Below are 17387 nucleotides of genomic sequence, written 5' to 3' on the forward strand. Positions count from 1 at the left end.
AATGCAGTGCTGAGAATGAATGTTGCATAGCCCAAGGGAGTCCCCAAAGCAGTGAGTGGGGCAGATTTGTCAGCCTCTAAAAAGTGTGTTTCAGCAGCAATGACAGTGAGTCCATGAATCCAAGCACAGAGTGATAGTCTCCCTAAATGTTCACAAAATAAACGTCACCACATCCTTCTACATCTACGTCTCGGCCACATGCCACGTGGACTGATTTTGTCCTTATCTCTGAGCTGCATCTCAGTGGAGTGGCAGGCAATGAAATGGACCCACTATCTAGTGACACAAAAGGGTCAATCTGAATTTTTCAGATGGTCTTAATATCCAAGGTCAGCAGTCCTTCTCCATTCATTCCAGTGGAATGTCTCCTTCATTCTTGCTCCTTCTTTTCTATGCCTAGTTTGAGCATTGCTTCCATGTTGACAAGCTCAGTCCACAAAGGCAAGTAAGATTTCTTTTCTGGGTTCAGGGGATTTTCTTTCTAGTTGAGAAGAAAATGAAGCTACCAGCAATTCCCGGGATATGTGGCTTATGATATGTGACCTGTGACAATACGGCATGAGCTTGAAATAGGGAACCCGGCGTGGTGTGAGGACAAAGGACAGCCTAGGAGTCAGGGATGAGGCCAGACAGATGGTGGTAGACACAAAGCCCTCTGTGAGCCTCCGAAGAAATGTACTCCACAAATCTGAGTTAGTATGATTATTAATATTATTAATAAACTACCACGCACCAGATCAATTATCCAGGAGCTGTGAGGTGTGGAAGGTCTTGAGGAAGCCCCAATGGTCTGCATTTAAAATTTGCATAATGGATTTATTTTAATTAGCTTACACTTTATTCTGTACACTCTTCGAATTCTCCTGGGCAGCTTTTCGGTTCTTTTAGCTGTCAAAATAGATACTCAAGCTTCCTGCCAACAATAAATTGAACACTGTGCTACAGCTTGCTGAGTGGATTCAAGTTCTGCCACTCCAATTCTCTTTACTGCAAAACCTGAGTTATGAATCCATATGGGAAAGGGCCTTTGGTCAGATATGACTAGCAAAAAATGATTCACGACTGCGCCAATCATATTAGAAATCCCAACAGCTTAGTACAGGTTCCTGAAGATTCCTTGGACCAGAGATGAATTAATGAATATTGGAAGGTATAGATACTGGCCCTATATTGTTTTTCACCAAAAATGCCTATGTCTGGAATTTTGTTGAGCTCCAGTGTAGATTAAATATATACATATATATGTGTATTTATATATATAATATATATATACATATATATTATATATTATAATATATAATAATATATAATACATTTTATATTATATATTATAATATAATATAATATTTTATAATATATAATATTTAATCTCAAGTTCAGATTAAATATATACATATACATGTGTATTTATATATACATATATATTATATTATATTATATATTATATAATATAATTATAATATATTTAGATATTATATAATATATTATATATATAATTATATAATATATAATCTAATTATGACATATATAGTATATATATACACATATATGCATACGTTATATAGACATATATTATATATATATATATATGTCTTTAAATGTCAGTAAGACAGTTCGCTTTCAAAGCCAAGTGTCTTACTGACATTTAAAGACATCTTTTGCACCCAGTATGTGCTTGACCAGTTGGTCAGTTGGGTCCACTAATATTATTTTTCTTCTTTCTAGATGGGGCAATGATAACAGTGAATGCAAGCATGAGAAGAAGTTTTAAAACTACAGACCCTAAAACCCAGCGAGGCAGGCACCTGCAGTCCCCACTGCCATAACAGGTATGGAACCAACCCAAGGAAACACTCTCGGTTGTCAGCTGCTGTGCTGGCTCCACTGGACATCGGGAGACGAGAGGGAGAGGTGGAGGGTGAAACCAAATTTATGACTGTCCCATCTGAAGCCAGGGAAATCAAATCAGAATTGAAGAAGTTATATGAATAAAGGCCTCTCTTCTTCCCAAGGCAGGAGAAATGTGGTTACAGTGGCTCCCCCTTATCCATGGTTTTGCTTTTTTGCGATTTCAGTCACCTGCAGTCAACCACAGTCTGGAAGCATGTATAGTCCTTCTTTCTGACATACAGTCAGAAGGTCAGTAATAGCCTAACCCTACTTCACGGTGCCCACGTCATTCACTCCCTGCCATCTCCTCACATAGACATTTTGTCATCTCACATCATCACGAGAAAGGTAAGTACAGTACAGTCAGATTTTGAGAGAGAGAGACCACATTCACATAACTTCTATTATAGTATATTGTGATAATTGTTCTATTTATTATTGTATACTATTGTATTGTGATAATTGTTCTATTTACTATTGTATACTATTGTATTGTTGTTAATCTCTTCCTGCATCTGATTTATAAAGTAAGCTTTATCATAGGTTAAACATAGTATGGACAGGGTTCGATATTACCACCCACAGTTTTCAGCCATCCACTGGGGGTCTTGGAATGTATCCCTCATGGATAAGGGGAAACTACTGTATTTTCTGAATACTCCAAATATCAGTGAACATCTTTTATTAGTGTGTGGAATTACGACACAACCCAAAATCAATTAGGGTTCTTTGGCTATGCACAACAGAAACAGAAACTGGGCAAATTCAGCTGAAATAGATGAGTATTAAAAGGAAAATGGAGCCCTTGCAGACTCCAGGTGAATGGTGAAGTCCCAGCCTGGGCAAGAGTGAGCAGACAGCTCTGCCGCTGGAAAGAACGTTCGAGCACATTTCCATCCCGGCATCACTTTAGAAGAAACAGTACAAAGGACCTGGCCTGGGTCTCACGTCTGCTCTGGACCCGGGGAGATCTCGGCAGGCACCTTGAACTTTCAATCCCACCAAGACTAACCACAGCGGAGATAGGAAACTGTCCCAAAGTTATCAAGTGCTTTTACTCAGAGGAGATGGATGGAAGCTGAGCGTTCAAAAAATAACAAATATCTGCTAATGGGGGTGGTATTTAATTGGCTGGGAGTTGCTTACTTTAAGGCTCTAAATTTAAATCTCTACTGTCCTATTTTCACATAAATGTGGAAGTATGGAAACTCCAGTATTACCATTACGGAGCACAGCCATTGCCAAGACCAAGACCCCAGCATTCAGGATGCCGGAAGCCTCCTTGACTGTATTGGCAGGACCTCAAGATCCAGAAAATTTGACCCACCCTGGTCGAAGCCACTAAAGTCCCCCGCCCCACCCCAATCACACAAATCCAGAGCAGGTAGTTCTGGCACAGACTCACCGCTCAGCCATGTCATTGATGACCGAGGACTGTCCTGCCCACCAGGTCATCCTCAGCATATTGGTCTTTAATTGTCATTGCTCGTTCCTCAAGATTGCAAACTGAAGGCCTCGGTGTTGTGAGCTGAGTTGTATTCCCCAAATTTTCACATATTGAAGTCCTAACCCCCAGGACCTCACAATGAGATCTTACTTGGAAATAGGGTCATGGCAGCTGTCATTAGTTAAGATGAGATCATTAGGGTGGACTCTAATCCTAAAGGATTGATGCTTTTATAAAAAGGGGAAGTTTGGACAGAGAGAAACACAGGAAAGACAGTGAGAAGACACAGAAGATGGGCATCTACAAACCAAGAAGAACGACTTGGAACAGACCCTTTCCTTGCAGCCTGCAAAAGGACTTAACCCGACTGACACCTTGATCTGGGACTTCCAGACTCTAGCACCAGGAGATACTTTCTGTTGTGTAAGCCAGCACTTTGTGGTACTTCGTTGTGTCAGCTCTAGCAAACAAACACACTCCATTCCAGGATTTGTGTCCCCGTGCAAAGCAGGAAGAGAGGGCGTCAACAGGGTGGACACCACAGGGATTGTTCCTTTGATCAGAAAGGCCAGAACTTTCCCTGACATCCAAATGCTCCCACCCCTGTGACCAGAGGCGTGCCGCCTAGAAGGGGAAGCCTGTGAGGAAGGGAGTGAGGCTGGCCAGCCAGCAGGGCCCGAGAGCTGAAGCAGATGTCCTCTGCCCCCTAAAAGGCCTGTAATATGCTTTCTGGGAGAAGCAGCCCTGATTTTCAAGGAGGGCTGAGGAGGACGTCATTAGAGGCTTTTGCAGAGTGCATTGGGGGTTTGCTAAAATTTGTGGTCCTTCCTCTCTCCAGCACAGCCCGCTCAGTTCTCCCATTCATAAAACCAGGTCTGCCTGCCAATGAGTCAACACTGGAAACCCACCAGAGGGCTGTGGTCGAGACACAGGAAACAAAAAGCCCCAAAGAAGGTTGGCCTCCAGGACTGAAACACAATGCTGCTGGCCCAGCAGCCTCAGGCCTGGGCAGGACACCTCGTGCGCTGTTCCCCATGTGGGGCCAGGGCAGGACAGGGACACAAGGTGTGCAGGCCCTACCTCCCTGATGGAAGCATCTTCGTGTTCCGTCCCCTAAAGCCCTGGCAGTGTTATCCCTCCGACCAGCCAGCCAAGGAGGGAAGAATTCAGCCTTGCCAGCTTCTACTGCCGATGGGAAGGAAGCCACTGTGTGACAGCGTCATCTGTCAGCTGACGACTCAGAGCACCCTGCCAGATGTTCACCGTCCCAAATGCCCACCACTTGGGCCCATGCTAAGGTCTACACTTGCTACTTTAGCTGACTTGTCATGTGCTCCTTGACTTTTCTCCTGTCTGGGCCAGGCATGTTCCAGGCAGCGTAAGTATGTACCTCGGGAGAAGTGGCCAGGGTCCCCAGCGGAAGCAGCATCTCAGACAGGACCCAGAAGGAAATGCAAGGTACAGGCCCACACCCATTAGGATGGCTACTACAAAAAAAAAAAAAAAAGAGAGAGAGAGAGAGAGAGAGACAGAAAATAACAAGTGCTGGCAAGGATGTGATGACACGGGAATACTATTCAGCCTTAAAAAGGCAGGGAAACAGGATGGAAATGGATGATCCTTGAGGACATTCTGCTAAGTGAATCCGCCAGCCATAAAAAACCAAATATGGTGTGATTCCACTCGTATGAGGTACCTAGAGTAATCGAATGCATAGAAAGTAGACAGTGGCTGCCAGGGCTGAGGTCGGCAGTAGGGGGGAGTGGGGAGTGGAGTTTGCGTTTAACGGGTACAGAGTTTCAGTCTGGGATGTTGTAAAAAGTTCTGGAGAGGAATGGTGGTTGCATCAGTATGAACGTACTTAATACTACTGAACTGTGCACTTAGAGTGCTTACGTTGGTAAATTTTATGTCCTGTATATTTCACCACAATTTTTTTTTTTAAAAGGAAGAAAATCTAATGAAGGGACTATAACAGGCCATAAGAATTTGGGAGACCCCAGCACGTGGAGCTATTCAGGAGGAATGGGAGACATCCCCCCCGCCCCCGGGAGCCCCCAGGGAGAAGGGGAGCAGTGTTGCTGGGCCCAGAAAGAGACCGAGGCCAGGGGAGGGGCCATAGCGAGGGAGGACCGCAGAATTGCCAAGACCCCACACCGTAGCCAGAATCAGGGATGGGGGAGAAATGCCAGGGATTCTAGGTCTTTCCAGGCTGCACCCAGCATCTCCCAATGGTCACACCCAAGGGCAATTTAGAGAGTTGAGGGGCCCCGGTGATGCAGGCTCTTTGGGATTGTGCCCTCTTGGGGTGGCTCCAGGACAAGTTCAATGAGCAGACAGACAGTCTAGCGGCTCCTGAGCTCCTGGCTCTTACAGTATAATGATGGGATGGGCAACTTAACTTTAGATTATGCTCAGTACCACAAAGAGGAGGAACCAAGTACTGTGAGAGAAAGTGGGGAGGGGACACCCCCATGGAATGTCAGGGAAGACCTCTCTGCAAAAATGACACATCTGAACTTTAGACATTGTCTTGGGCAGGGTTCCCCAGAGGAGCAGAACCAATAGGATGTGCACATACAGAAAGAGATTTATTTTAAGGACCTGGCTCTTTCAGTGATGGGGGCTGGCAGGTCTGACATCTGTGGGGCAGGCTGGAGACCCAGGGGGGAGTCAGTGTTGCAGCTGCAGTCCAAGGACTGGGGGCTGAATCCTCCCTTCCTCTGGGGAGCTCAGTCTTTGAGATGCTGCTCACCCGCAGCATGGAGAGTAAGTAATCTGCTTTTCCCAAGGTCTATTGATTTAAATGTTAATTACATCTTAAAATTACTTTCATAGCAACATCTAGATGTGTTTAACCAAAAACTGGGCACGAGGGCCCAGCCAAGATGACACATAAAATTAACCACCACAGGCACCATTACCCATCTGGACCAGTGTGTAGCTCTCACAGGGAGCCGCTAAGTCGGATAGCCTGTTCATACCCTGCACGTCTTTCTTTTGCAGAGAAAAAAAAAAAAAAAAATCCCACTTTGCAATTGCGTCTGGTCACCAGGAAGTTCTAGTTTTGTGGAAAGAGGGCTGCATCTAACCCCTCTAGAACCGTCACCCAGAGGCACCCGCTGGCTGACCGGGGGACAGTCTTCCTAGCTGGCGGACGATGCAGGGGAATAAGAAGTGCACGGACGGGTTCAGCGACTCCTCGAGCATCGGCAGTGTGCTGGACGATGCAGACAGGGAGGTGAGCAGCCTCACAGACCGGGCGTTCCGAAGCTTGTGCATCTCAGAGGACACATCCTTCCACGACTCTGACCTGACCCTGTCCCCGGATATCACCCGCCAGGTGTTTGGGAGTCTTCACCAGGGAACGGTGAGCCACACCCACAGGAAAAGCGGTATTTGGAGCCAGTTACCGTCACAAGGCACCGAGCATGCGGGCTGGGCAGCCACGTTCCAGCAGCTACCCAAGTACGTTCAAGGGGAGGAGAAGTATCCCAAAAGCAGCCCCCCACTGACGCCAGCCCAGAGGAGACTGGAGGTGCCACTTTCCGGCCTGAGGAGCAGCAACAAGCCTGTTTCTAAAGTGTCATCGCTAATTAAATCCTTTGACAGGACTGAGAGCCAACGCTGTGACAGCAGGCCCCCAACCAGTAAGCCCCCGGCTCTCAAGAACCCCCCCAAATTTGCTCCTCTTCCAGAAAGTGGCGTCAACTTCTGCTTCGATTCTGCCTTTCTGACTGTCAGGAGGGTGCCCGCTGAAGTCTCTGGAGCCCATCAGAGTAGCCACCAGCCTGGCAAGAGGCACGGAGAGCAGGAGTCCCCCAAGAACCCCGAGATGGCCTGTCACAGCTCCAGCAGCTTCCTCCCAACACCTGAAAACGCGGCCAATGCGTTCGAGTCAAAGTTCCCCTCTCCTCCCCACAAGCCATCCAAGGGCGAGTCTGGAAGAGGTAAGGAGTGGCCTCGCAAAGGGACCTTTCTTCATAGTGAAAACAGTGCTTTTGAGTCGTGGAATGCCCACCAACCGCGGCTGCCCGAGAGAAAGGAGGCTGCTGACCCTGTCCCAGAAAGCAAAGCCCCTAAGCATTACGAGAACACGCCCTTGTCAAAAGAGCCCCCGGCCTCTGAGCACAAAGTCTCCCCCTGCCAGGCCCGGGCCAGCTGCAGTCAGGAGGAGAGCAGGCTGGCAGCAGGGGCTCTCTCTGCATCGGGACCCTGGGGACCTCGGGATTCGGGGCCCCAGGTATTCGGTACAGAGGGAAAGTCTAGCTCCCAGCCCGACCTTCAGGGGAAGCCCACCCAGCCACCATGGAGGAAACCAAAGTCCGGCAAAGGAAAGAAGGAAAGTCTACAAGATGCATCGGAAGAGAAGAAGCAGGCCACCAGAAGAGGCCCAGCCTTGTACCCAAAGCACAATCCCCAGGGACAGTTTCCAGAAAACGAGGCTCTTGACATGCCCATGGACCCCAACGAGCATTACAGCCCTCCTTTCAACATCAGTAAGCTTCTGACCCCCATCATACCCACCAAGAATATCCTGGAGCCATCTGACAGCCAGCCGGTGGAGATAACCCCATCTCCCTCAGGACAGCTAAACGGGTACCAAGAGAAGGAACCCAGTGAATGTCAGTCTCGGGACAGCTACAAATCCAAAGCCCCTAGCCTGCTGTTCAACCTGAAGGACGTACGGAAGCGTGTCAAGAGCACATATAGTCCCTCACCTCTCTCGAAAGGCCTCGAGGAGAAAACCAGGGGCAAGCAAGAACCCGTGAGCAATGGGATCATCCTTCCCAATGGGCTTGAGGAGAGCCCTCCAAATGAGCTCTCTAAGGAAAGGGCAGCTGATGCCCCTTCTGTGTCACACATCAGTCCCCAGATGGACCCTAAAGCTGACCCTGGTACAGCCTCTGTGGACAACTATCTAACTCTTAACTCACCTCCAGCCATCACCCAAGCCCCCTTCTCCGTCAATGGGGAGGGAGCTGACAGAAACAGCTACGAGAAGGACGATGGAGAACCGGAAATGGGCACCACCAGGTCTGGGAAGTGTCCAGAGTCCAGGGAACAGGGCCCCAGGAAGCACCTGTCTCTGCGGCTTTGCAGTAGAGAGCCTGAGGCAGGGAAGGCTGCAGAGAAACCAAAGACTCCCAGCCTAGAAAAGGGGTTCTTGAGATCCGTGTCTCAAGAGACAGAACCCGAGAGAGAGGCAGGACTTCAGAATCCAAACTTCAACCAGAAATTCTCCCCAGGGCCTCTCTCGCCCGAGGAAGAAGATGTGTTTTACAGTGACAGCCAATCGGATTTCATGCCATGCTTCAAAAGTAAGGCCAAATTCAGCACCAGCTCTTCAGACCAGTCCTTTGCCTCCTTTGAGGACCAGCAGAAGATGTGGTTCACGGAGAGCCAGCAGGAAGACAGGAGGAATGACGTAAGTGCAGGTGACAGTCAGAAGGACGAGAAGGAGAAAGCAATAGGGAAAGACGAGACACAGCACGGTGCCTTAAGTAACGGGCAGGTGTGCGTGCAGGAGCACAGCCAGGGGGCATCGTCGCAAGGAGAAGGGGAAAGCTCGTCTGGATGTAGACCCAGGAAGGCATCGAGAGAGGAAGTTAACTTCAGAGGCACTTGGATCGCGGGGAGTAAGGATACAACCAGAGACCCTACCCCCTCGCCATCTTCCACTATGAACAAGCACAAACTGTTTGCAATTAAAGACAACACCCTCAGGGCCACCCCCGTGATAAAACCCATCATGTTGCCCCTCCTGAGGGCCATGTCATCAGAGGACCCTCTGGGCAGCGGCCACAAAGAGGAAGACCTGCCAAAGCCAGGCTGGGGAGAAGAGGCTGGTCTTTGTGGCCCTGAGAGCCAAGAAGTGGCCAACACGCCTACAGCCGCTAACATGCAGGGCACACACTTGAAGCACATGGCCTGGGAGAGCACAGAGGACCACGGGCAGGTGCCAGCCCCAACGGGGAACATCGCATCTCCTCCACTCGTGGCAGAGGCTGAAGGGCTGAAGCCACCCCCAGAGGCTGCACGTCGAGTTGTGGCAAACGATGGCAAGAACAGCTGCACAGTCCAGGGGAAGCTAGATGCTCCAAGGTGCATCCCCACCATCGCTTTGCCTGAGGGCGACCCGGAAGACCAGCCACCCCCACAGCAGCCGGGAACCTGCTGGGAAGAGCACACACAAGATTTCAAAAGTCACTTGTTGTCTACACCCCGAGCAGGGCCCCCGGGGAGAAGACTGGTCTCCGGTGAGATGGCAACTTCCCCCAATGCCAGCTCCCCGGATGAGAGCAGCGCGTGCTCCCCTGCCGCCAGCAGCGTCTGGGACGATGCCTCCCAGGCCCCCAGCGAGCCGGGCCTGCTGCTGGGGGAGCCTCCCCACACCAGTCCCTGGGCCAGCCCCTACTCTGCCAGGGTGGCCCGCAGGGAGGACCTGACCCACGCCCTCACGTGGGAGGCTGGCTCGGACCCCCAACTTGAGCCACCTGCAGAAGACCTCAGGACACTTTCTCCAAGAGGCTCGGTGCTGGACGCGGCCGCCAGCTCAGCAGGCCTCCCTGAGAAACCAGAACTTCCCGCCCCGCTGGAGAGGGCGGCCAGCAAGCCTCCTGCAGTCCCACCCAAAACAGAGAAGGCCCTGCGGCGGGCAAAAAAGCTGGCCAGCAAGAGGAGGAAGACCGACCAACTGCAAGAAAAGCATGGCGAACCCCTGGAAGAAAAGCCGTGCCTGGAGGACCTTGAACGAGGGCCACCAGCCCCCGGAGAGAGGCCCCGACCCAGGTGCCCCGGGGTCCGCTCCCTGCCCCCTCCCATCCACCGCCACTCAGTGTCTGCCTTCTCAGAGCCCATCAGGAGGCAGCCTGGGGGATCCCAGTCCCTTACTCCCCTGGCCCCTTACCCTGCCACCCAGAAGGTTCTCCAAGACCCCCAATCTGGAGAGTACTTTGTCTTCGATCTGCCACTCCAGGTGAGAATCAAGACCTTCTATGACCCCGAGACGGGCAAATACGTCAAGGTCTCCATCCCAACCTCGGAGGGGGGCTCCCCGGAGCCACCCCCGCCAGACACTCCGGATGCTCCCTACATGCTGTACCCCCACTTCCGGCCCCTGCCCGTGACGGCCTTGATGCCTCTGCGCTGCTCCTCTCAGCTGTCTGCCCCCACCTTCCTAAGTCAGGGCCCTCACACCACCGAGGCAGCTGGGCCCGGGCCCCGGAGGGCCCGCGAGGCCGGCATGAAGCTCCAGCTGGGCCCTAGGCCTCGCGGTGACCCCACCCGGCACTCCGCAGGCCAGCGCCCTGATGCTCCTTCCCCAAGCCTGGGGGAAGAGGGGGGAGATGCCCCACACCTGGGCATCATCTCCACCAATGACCTAGAGGACTTCGCCACAGAAGGCATTTCTTGAGAATTGCGTCTGATTAACCTCCCCGCCCCCAGATAAACCCAGAAGAACTTACTTCCCCTTTCCCCAAAACAATCCACACACACACACACACACACACACACACACACACACACCAACACATACTTAGCCATGTGAGATCCCTAAATTCGCAAAGGAAGTAGGGATTCTGAGAAAACCCCACTTGAAGGGCTTCTCTCCCTGGGAAAGTGCTATTTGCATGACCGGGTCCCTCCCAAGCCCCTTCCCAGATCCTGGATCTGCTCCACTGACCCCCTCTCTCTTTCCCTCCCTTACTCCCTGGCCTCCTCTGGCTATGCCCCTGGGGCGGGTCCAGAGGATTCCTAATGGCTGCTCTGCCCCAGCTGCCCACCTTCTTCTTCTCAAGGGCTGGCTCATGCAGTGAGCAAACTCCCAAGGCCCCCAGAATCGCTGCACTGCACTGAGCTGAGCCCTGCCCGCAAGCAGACCACCCAGCCCAGCCCCGCCAGGTCCAGCGTGGTATAGACAACAACTCCACCCTCGCTCCAATGCAGCAGCCATTTCCAGCTCACTGCAGGCAGAGATGGCTGAGGACTGACCCAAGGCAATCTTGCAGAAATGTTTATCTGGATAGAATGGGTTTTCTTTACTGAGGAAGCTTTCCTCTGAAGGCTATTTTCTGATCGACAAAAGGCTACCTTTTAAAAAGTGAAACACGTTTGCAGATGTGATTCTGTCCTGGACTCCTGTCTCTCTTCTCTGGGTCGGGGTGGGTCTCCACCGGTGAGTAAAGTGCCTTGTGCCTTCCAGGCCTTCCATCACCACCGGGACGCAGGGGCTTCGTGTCTGAACAGAGCAGCCTTGGTACCCACCACGGTCCCTGTGTCTCTCCTTGAGCCCTCGGCACCTGTCCATGCCTTCTCGGGGCCAGGCTCTCCATTCCTGTTGGGAGACAAAGAGGAGGAAGTCCCAAGCCCACCATCAAGGCTGGCCCAAGGAACTGAGTCAGGCCTTAGCTGTCCCAATCTAGTGACCAGTGCCTGTGCCCTGTACTCAAAAGGAAATTGCATTTTCCGACTCCCTGGCCTTTGGGGATGTGGAGGGAAGTATGTGAATCGGGTCAGGGGAGCAAAATACAATAACCGTCTCTGTACTTCTGAGAATAGAGAGAGTCTGTGAGCCGATGCCCACTGCGGGTAACTGTGCTAAGAAGGAAAGCAGGCCTGTCCCCACAGGCTTCCACCCAGGGCATCTGCTGAAGCAATGTAATTCTTGTGCTATGGGAAATACGGGAGCAAACACGTCTCCCTCTCTGTTTAGAAAGGGCAGCTGTCAAGGCAGCTGTCGGGACTATGCTGCCCACGTCCCAGGGGACCCCACAAAACGCATCATCCTGGTTCTTTTGGCAAAGATAGCTGTTTCCGGGCTGGAAACAGACGGGAAGGCGCAGAACTCACCAAGTCCCGGACTCGCACAGATACGAGGACTCTGAGCATATTCCTGATCACGATTTGGACTCGGGATCTTATACCCGTTTGTTTTCCCAATAAGTACGGCCACGCCTTAATTTCACTGGGCAAATACTACACAAGTCCCCCAGCTCAGGGCCGCGGTGAGTCAACCAGATGCTTAGGCAGGGACACAGGCAGGCCGCTGTCCGAGAAGTGTGGTTCCCAGGAGTCACCCACTGGGATGCCAGTGAGAAGAACAAGCTGCAATCTTGGCTCTGCCACCAGGGCCAAGCATCCCCTCACCTTGCTTTCCTCTTACTCAAACATGGAAAGTGATACCTCATCTTAGAATTCTCAGGGTCCAGGAAAAGAATTGCCCCAAAAAAGTAGAGTCCCTTAATTAAAAAACAACCATAGTGGTAGTAACGACGTCCCCACAAGGAAAAATATACTTTTCTCAAGGGGAGCTTATGTTTGGCGAGGCAGCCATCTTCTGTCTTAGAAACAATATAAGCAGGGCTACTGATGGAGCTAAAAGCGTAAAGGTAGATATTTAGAGATCAAGGTCAACTTCCCTATGAATGCACAAAAGGAACAGGGCGTCCGGCAGCATGCAACATGCACACAGAGAGCAGGGATTCCTTGGACACCTGGCTCCCCAGCAGGTCAGCCAGAAGGAGGGCCTCCATCACTTACAACAAGGTGCCTATATTGCTAAGAAGCAGGTAATGCTTCCGAGGGACAAAAGTCAATGAAGACCAACTCAGTTGTAAATGCCGTTCTCCTCTTTCCTTCCTCCCTCCCTCCTTCCCTCTCTTCCTTTCTTTTTCCCTCTCTTCCTCCCTTCCTTCCTTTTCTCTATCTCTCTTTCTCTCTATTTTCCTCCCACCCCCCTTTTACAAACATTTTTAGAGTTCCCACCCTATGCAAGGTGCTTCACTGGACACTAAAGATATACCATGATAATAAGATCTGGTAAAATCTAACGGAGAAGAAAGGTAATTATAGTCCAGTGTGGTAAGTAATTTAATAAGGTGGTCTGAGGAGCACTTAACTCAGCCTGGGAAGAAAAGGGGTTTCCTACAGGAAACGGCACCTACACTGAGTTAGGAAACACCAAGTAATACATCAGCTTTTGAAGACACCAGAGCTTCCCAGTTTTTATCTAGCAAACAAAGATGACATTTGTTAAATACTAATAGACTTGCCTTACCACACCAACGTACAATGATTTAGCTAATTGTTACTTAGCATTTTTAACCAACACAGGAATGAAACCAGTGTAGCCTCACAGGATAGACCTTTGTTGATATGTCCCTTCAGCTTCTGAATTAATATTTCACTCCTCTGAGTTGCCCAGAAAAACCATTATTTCTACCACTGTGTTTAATAGAGCAGTGGTAAGAATTGTGAAAACATATTATTTGTAGAAATTGTGGGTCAAGGCCATGTCTACATCTTCTATTTAGTGCACGGGCCCTCCTATGAGTTTTTGGCCCCTCTACATGTTTCTGGTAAAGGTACACAGATGTAGAGTACCTCAAGGGAACAATCAAAGGTCCTGGGGCTATTCAGTGGAAAGTGACCAAGGGTTCACATTGTCAACCACATGGCATGTGCCAGCCCTGAAGCCAGGAGCTTTGAGACTGGTCTTCATCCTCAGTAGACCTGGGAGAGGTACCCTCATTCGCCTCATATTGCCATAAAGGAAGCAAAGGCACTGAGATGTTGAGTAACTTCTCAAAGTCACACAGTCACTGAGGGAGGGAGCCAAGCCAGGAACTCAGGTCGCTCTCATTCTCACTGGGTGGACACCCCACTCACGCTTCTCTAAGTGTGGCCAATGGACCGGCAGTCTCCACATTACCAGGGAGCTTGTTAGAAACCCAGAAGCTCCGTCTGCATTTCCACAAGATTCCCCGGTTATTCATTTGCATATTAAAATTTGAAAAGTGCTAGGAGCCTCTGTCTGGCCCAGAAAGGAAAGATCTCAGGGACATGCATCCAGGCCCTCATATCTACAACTTTGCCATGGGCACGGGAAGAGAGCCTTACACATCGGGTGGGAGAGTTGCAGGGAGTCTGGTTCACACCCACTACAAGAAGGGCATGTCTCCTAACTACAGCCTCCACATGGCTACAGTGGCTTGGGGGGCACAAAGCCCCCCGTCACCGGAAATGTGCCGCAGAAGCTAGCGAACCCTTTTCTAAGACAGGGATGGATTCAATGTCAGACGGGTCCTAACATCTTTTGAGACCGCAGGCTGCATGTGGGGCTCCCGTATAACAATGTCATGAGTCTAAAGTCTAAACAGGGGGTGCCCCCAGGAGTGAAAGATATGAGCGAGACTTTGGCATTTGCAAGAGGAGCTGTAGGCAAAACCCAAATTCTACGCATGTGGAAAGCGCTTTGGCCCAGATAACACCACAATGTTACACACAGTTGTCTTGTGTGGACCTTCTACACCATGAGGATATGTAGTCCCAGTTAAGCAGAGAGAGCTCTGGGCCATGTCACTGGAGCCTGTCGCCATCTGCTTACCTGTCCTTAGTACCACGGTAGCAGGGCCATCCGGGCAGAGGCCTCCTCCCTGCACTGGGAGTCCACATGGATCCATCACTGCATTCTGGTAGTGCTTCTCTCCCTCACCTGCTGGCTCTCAGGAAGGAAGCCTAAGCCTGTCTGGGCTTTTCCATCACCCAGGCAGCTGTTAGCCAGACAGTTCCGGCTCCACTGCTGACTCCCCTCATCGGACACTCTACGTGTGGGAAAAGGACAGTTGTAAATGGAGAAGCTCCCCAGGAGATTCTGCTATACCCTGATTCATAAACGCAGGTTTCCCACACGAATGGCCTGGAGCTGCCCAGGCCCAGAGTTCCAGCCAGTGGAGACCCTTCAGTGGAGGAATCTGAGGAGGAAGGACACATCTGGGTTTGCCTATGGGCAGGGAGGACACAGAGACACTCCTCCAGGTGGAAAACTGCGTACAGGCAAAGGCACAGCCGGTTCTAGCACTGTCCATGCAGCCACCAGCCCTGCCCAGAGCCAGGCCCAGGCATGCCCGGAAGCTCTGAAAGGCAGCCATGGACTGATCTTCTCAGAAGAGAGGAAGAGGGGCATTGTGGGGAGCGAGGGCTCCCTTCCAGCATGGTAGAGCCGGTGACCTCACTACACAAGGAGATAATGGAGGATTAAGGCGCTATGCACATTATCACCCCCAAGCAAAGCCAGCCTTGCTGTGTTCATCATTCATCCAAATGCAGTTTCATCTGTAAGCCCTTTCACTGTCCCAACATTGTTCTCAAGCTCCTCCTGGATCCCAGCCCTGACCTCCATCTCTCGTTGCCATTCTTCCTGAGCTCGGAGATGCCCCTTGCTCTCTTTAGAGCCCTCTCACCACTCCCCCCCTTCATAATTTGCCAAGTGACATTGTTGGTGCCTGCCATCCTGTCTTCTGTGGTCAGTCCTATATTTTCCTCTGGATTTGGAAAATTTGGGGCTGATGTACTTTTCTTTCACATTTACAAACTCTAGATGACATGGTCAGTCTCACTCTGCATTCCTATGCGTTCAGCAGCTCTTTCTTCCCTGCTGATCAAAATGGAAATTGCCAGCAAGCCAAGTCAAGAACTAACCACATGGTCTGCTTCTAGCAAAGACTCTTAGTCAACACTGCCATTAGTGGAGCCCCCATCTTGCTCTTCCTTGAGCTGCTAGCCAGTTGTGTACTGTGTTAGGAGTATATGGAAGGCCCTCTGTCCAGCCAGACAATCACTGCACCAGGCAATGTGATTTCAATGGCCTCCCCACCTGTCGTGACCCCCATACATCCACCATATCTCTTCTGCCAAGTTTGCTGATTTCCCAGAACGTGGATACCTTCTGATGGAAGTCTTTTGACCAATGCTCAACATCACTATTCTTGAGGAAAGTGTAAATTAAAACTACAAAGAGGTATCACATCATATCCCTTAGGATCGCTAATATTAAAAAAAAAAGGCATTGGCAAGGCTGTGGAAAAATTGGAACCCTTGTCCATTGCTTGTAGGAATGTAAAATGGCGTGGCCCCAGTAAAAAACAAAACAAAACAAAACAAAACAGAATGCAGGTTACTCAAAAAGCTAAACATAGAATTACCAGATGATCTAGAAATTCCATTCTCGGGCATATGCACAAAAGAATTGAAGGCAAGGACACAAACAGATATTTGCACACTCATGTTCATAGCAGCCTTATTCACAATAGCTGAAAGCTAGAAGCAACCCAAATGTCAGTCAACAGATGGACAAAATGTAGTATATCCATACAATGGAATATTATTCAGCCTTAACAAGGAAAGAAATTCTGATACAGCCCATAAGGATGAACCTTGAAGACATTATGCAATGTGTAAGAAGCCAGTCACAAATGGACAAATACTATATGATTCCACTTTTATGAGGCACCTGAATGATCAAATTCATAGAGGCAGAAAGTAGAATGGCAGTTGCCAGGAGCTGGGGGAGGGAGGATGGGGAGTTGATGTTTATTCGCTGCAGAGTTCCAGCTGGGGAGGATCAAAAAGCTCTGGAGATGGTTGGTGGTGAATGTACTTAAATGTACACTTAAAAATGGTTAAAATGGTAAATGTGATGGTGTGTATATTTTGTCATGGATTAAAGAACAGAACAAAAACATAAAGCCTTTTGACCAGCACAGACATCCCATTCACCTTGAGGCCCCAGAACAGCGATGGCATTTAAAGGAAACCATGCCCCTCATGGGGACAAGAACAGACTGGGCTCCACCTTCTCCTGGAGACAAAGGCACAGGGACCAGAGAAGGCAGAATTCGGGACTGTGGCCCAAATCATGAAAGGATGGGAGCCCACTCAGACCCACACTCTGACGATAGCAGTGCAACTATCCCTGACTCCAAAGAGAAAAATGGATGAAGAAAAAACTCCAGGGCTCTCCCCCATTCCTGCCTCCCCAGCTTAGAGCCACATTGCCGACTTCCTGGTGGCCCAAGCCACAGGCCCCATCCTCACTGCTCCCAATCTCCTGCCCCCAATTCAGTCAGACCCCAAAGCCATCCACTCTATCTCCAGGCCTCTGTCAATATGCACCATTCGTCAGCGCCCCACCACTACCCCTCACCCTGACTGCTATTAGATCCCCCTCTCTGCCCCCACTCCTCACACAAACCCCTTCCAAACCACC

At 50.2% G+C, this 17387-nt stretch overlaps 1 protein-coding gene across 7 annotated transcripts in view; it reads left to right on the forward strand.

The window, feature by feature from the left end:
• The window catches only part of CD2H10orf71 (chromosome D2 C10orf71 homolog), a 29660-nt gene extending 18184 nt beyond the window's left edge, over nt 1-11476 (forward strand). For 5 of the 7 annotated variants that reach the window (XM_045438003.1, XM_045438007.1, XM_045438008.1 and 2 more), the window contains 2 exons: nt 1726-1829; nt 6344-11476. In XM_045438003.1, the coding sequence (XP_045293959.1) occupies nt 6498-10754 (4257 nt within the window). In that variant the 5' untranslated portion in view covers nt 1726-1829; nt 6344-6497 and the 3' untranslated portion in view covers nt 10755-11476. Of the gene's footprint in view, nt 1-1725; nt 1830-2075; nt 2239-4210; nt 4796-6343 lie in introns of those variants that run through there. The other 2 variants (XM_045438005.1, XR_006701562.1) reach the window with 2 other exon arrangements.
• The last annotated feature ends 5911 nt before the right edge of the window (nt 11477-17387 follow it).

The sequence above is a fragment of the Leopardus geoffroyi genome, chromosome D2 (genome assembly GCF_018350155.1).
Source record: "Leopardus geoffroyi isolate Oge1 chromosome D2, O.geoffroyi_Oge1_pat1.0, whole genome shotgun sequence".
NCBI lineage: Eukaryota > Metazoa > Chordata > Mammalia > Carnivora > Felidae > Leopardus > Leopardus geoffroyi.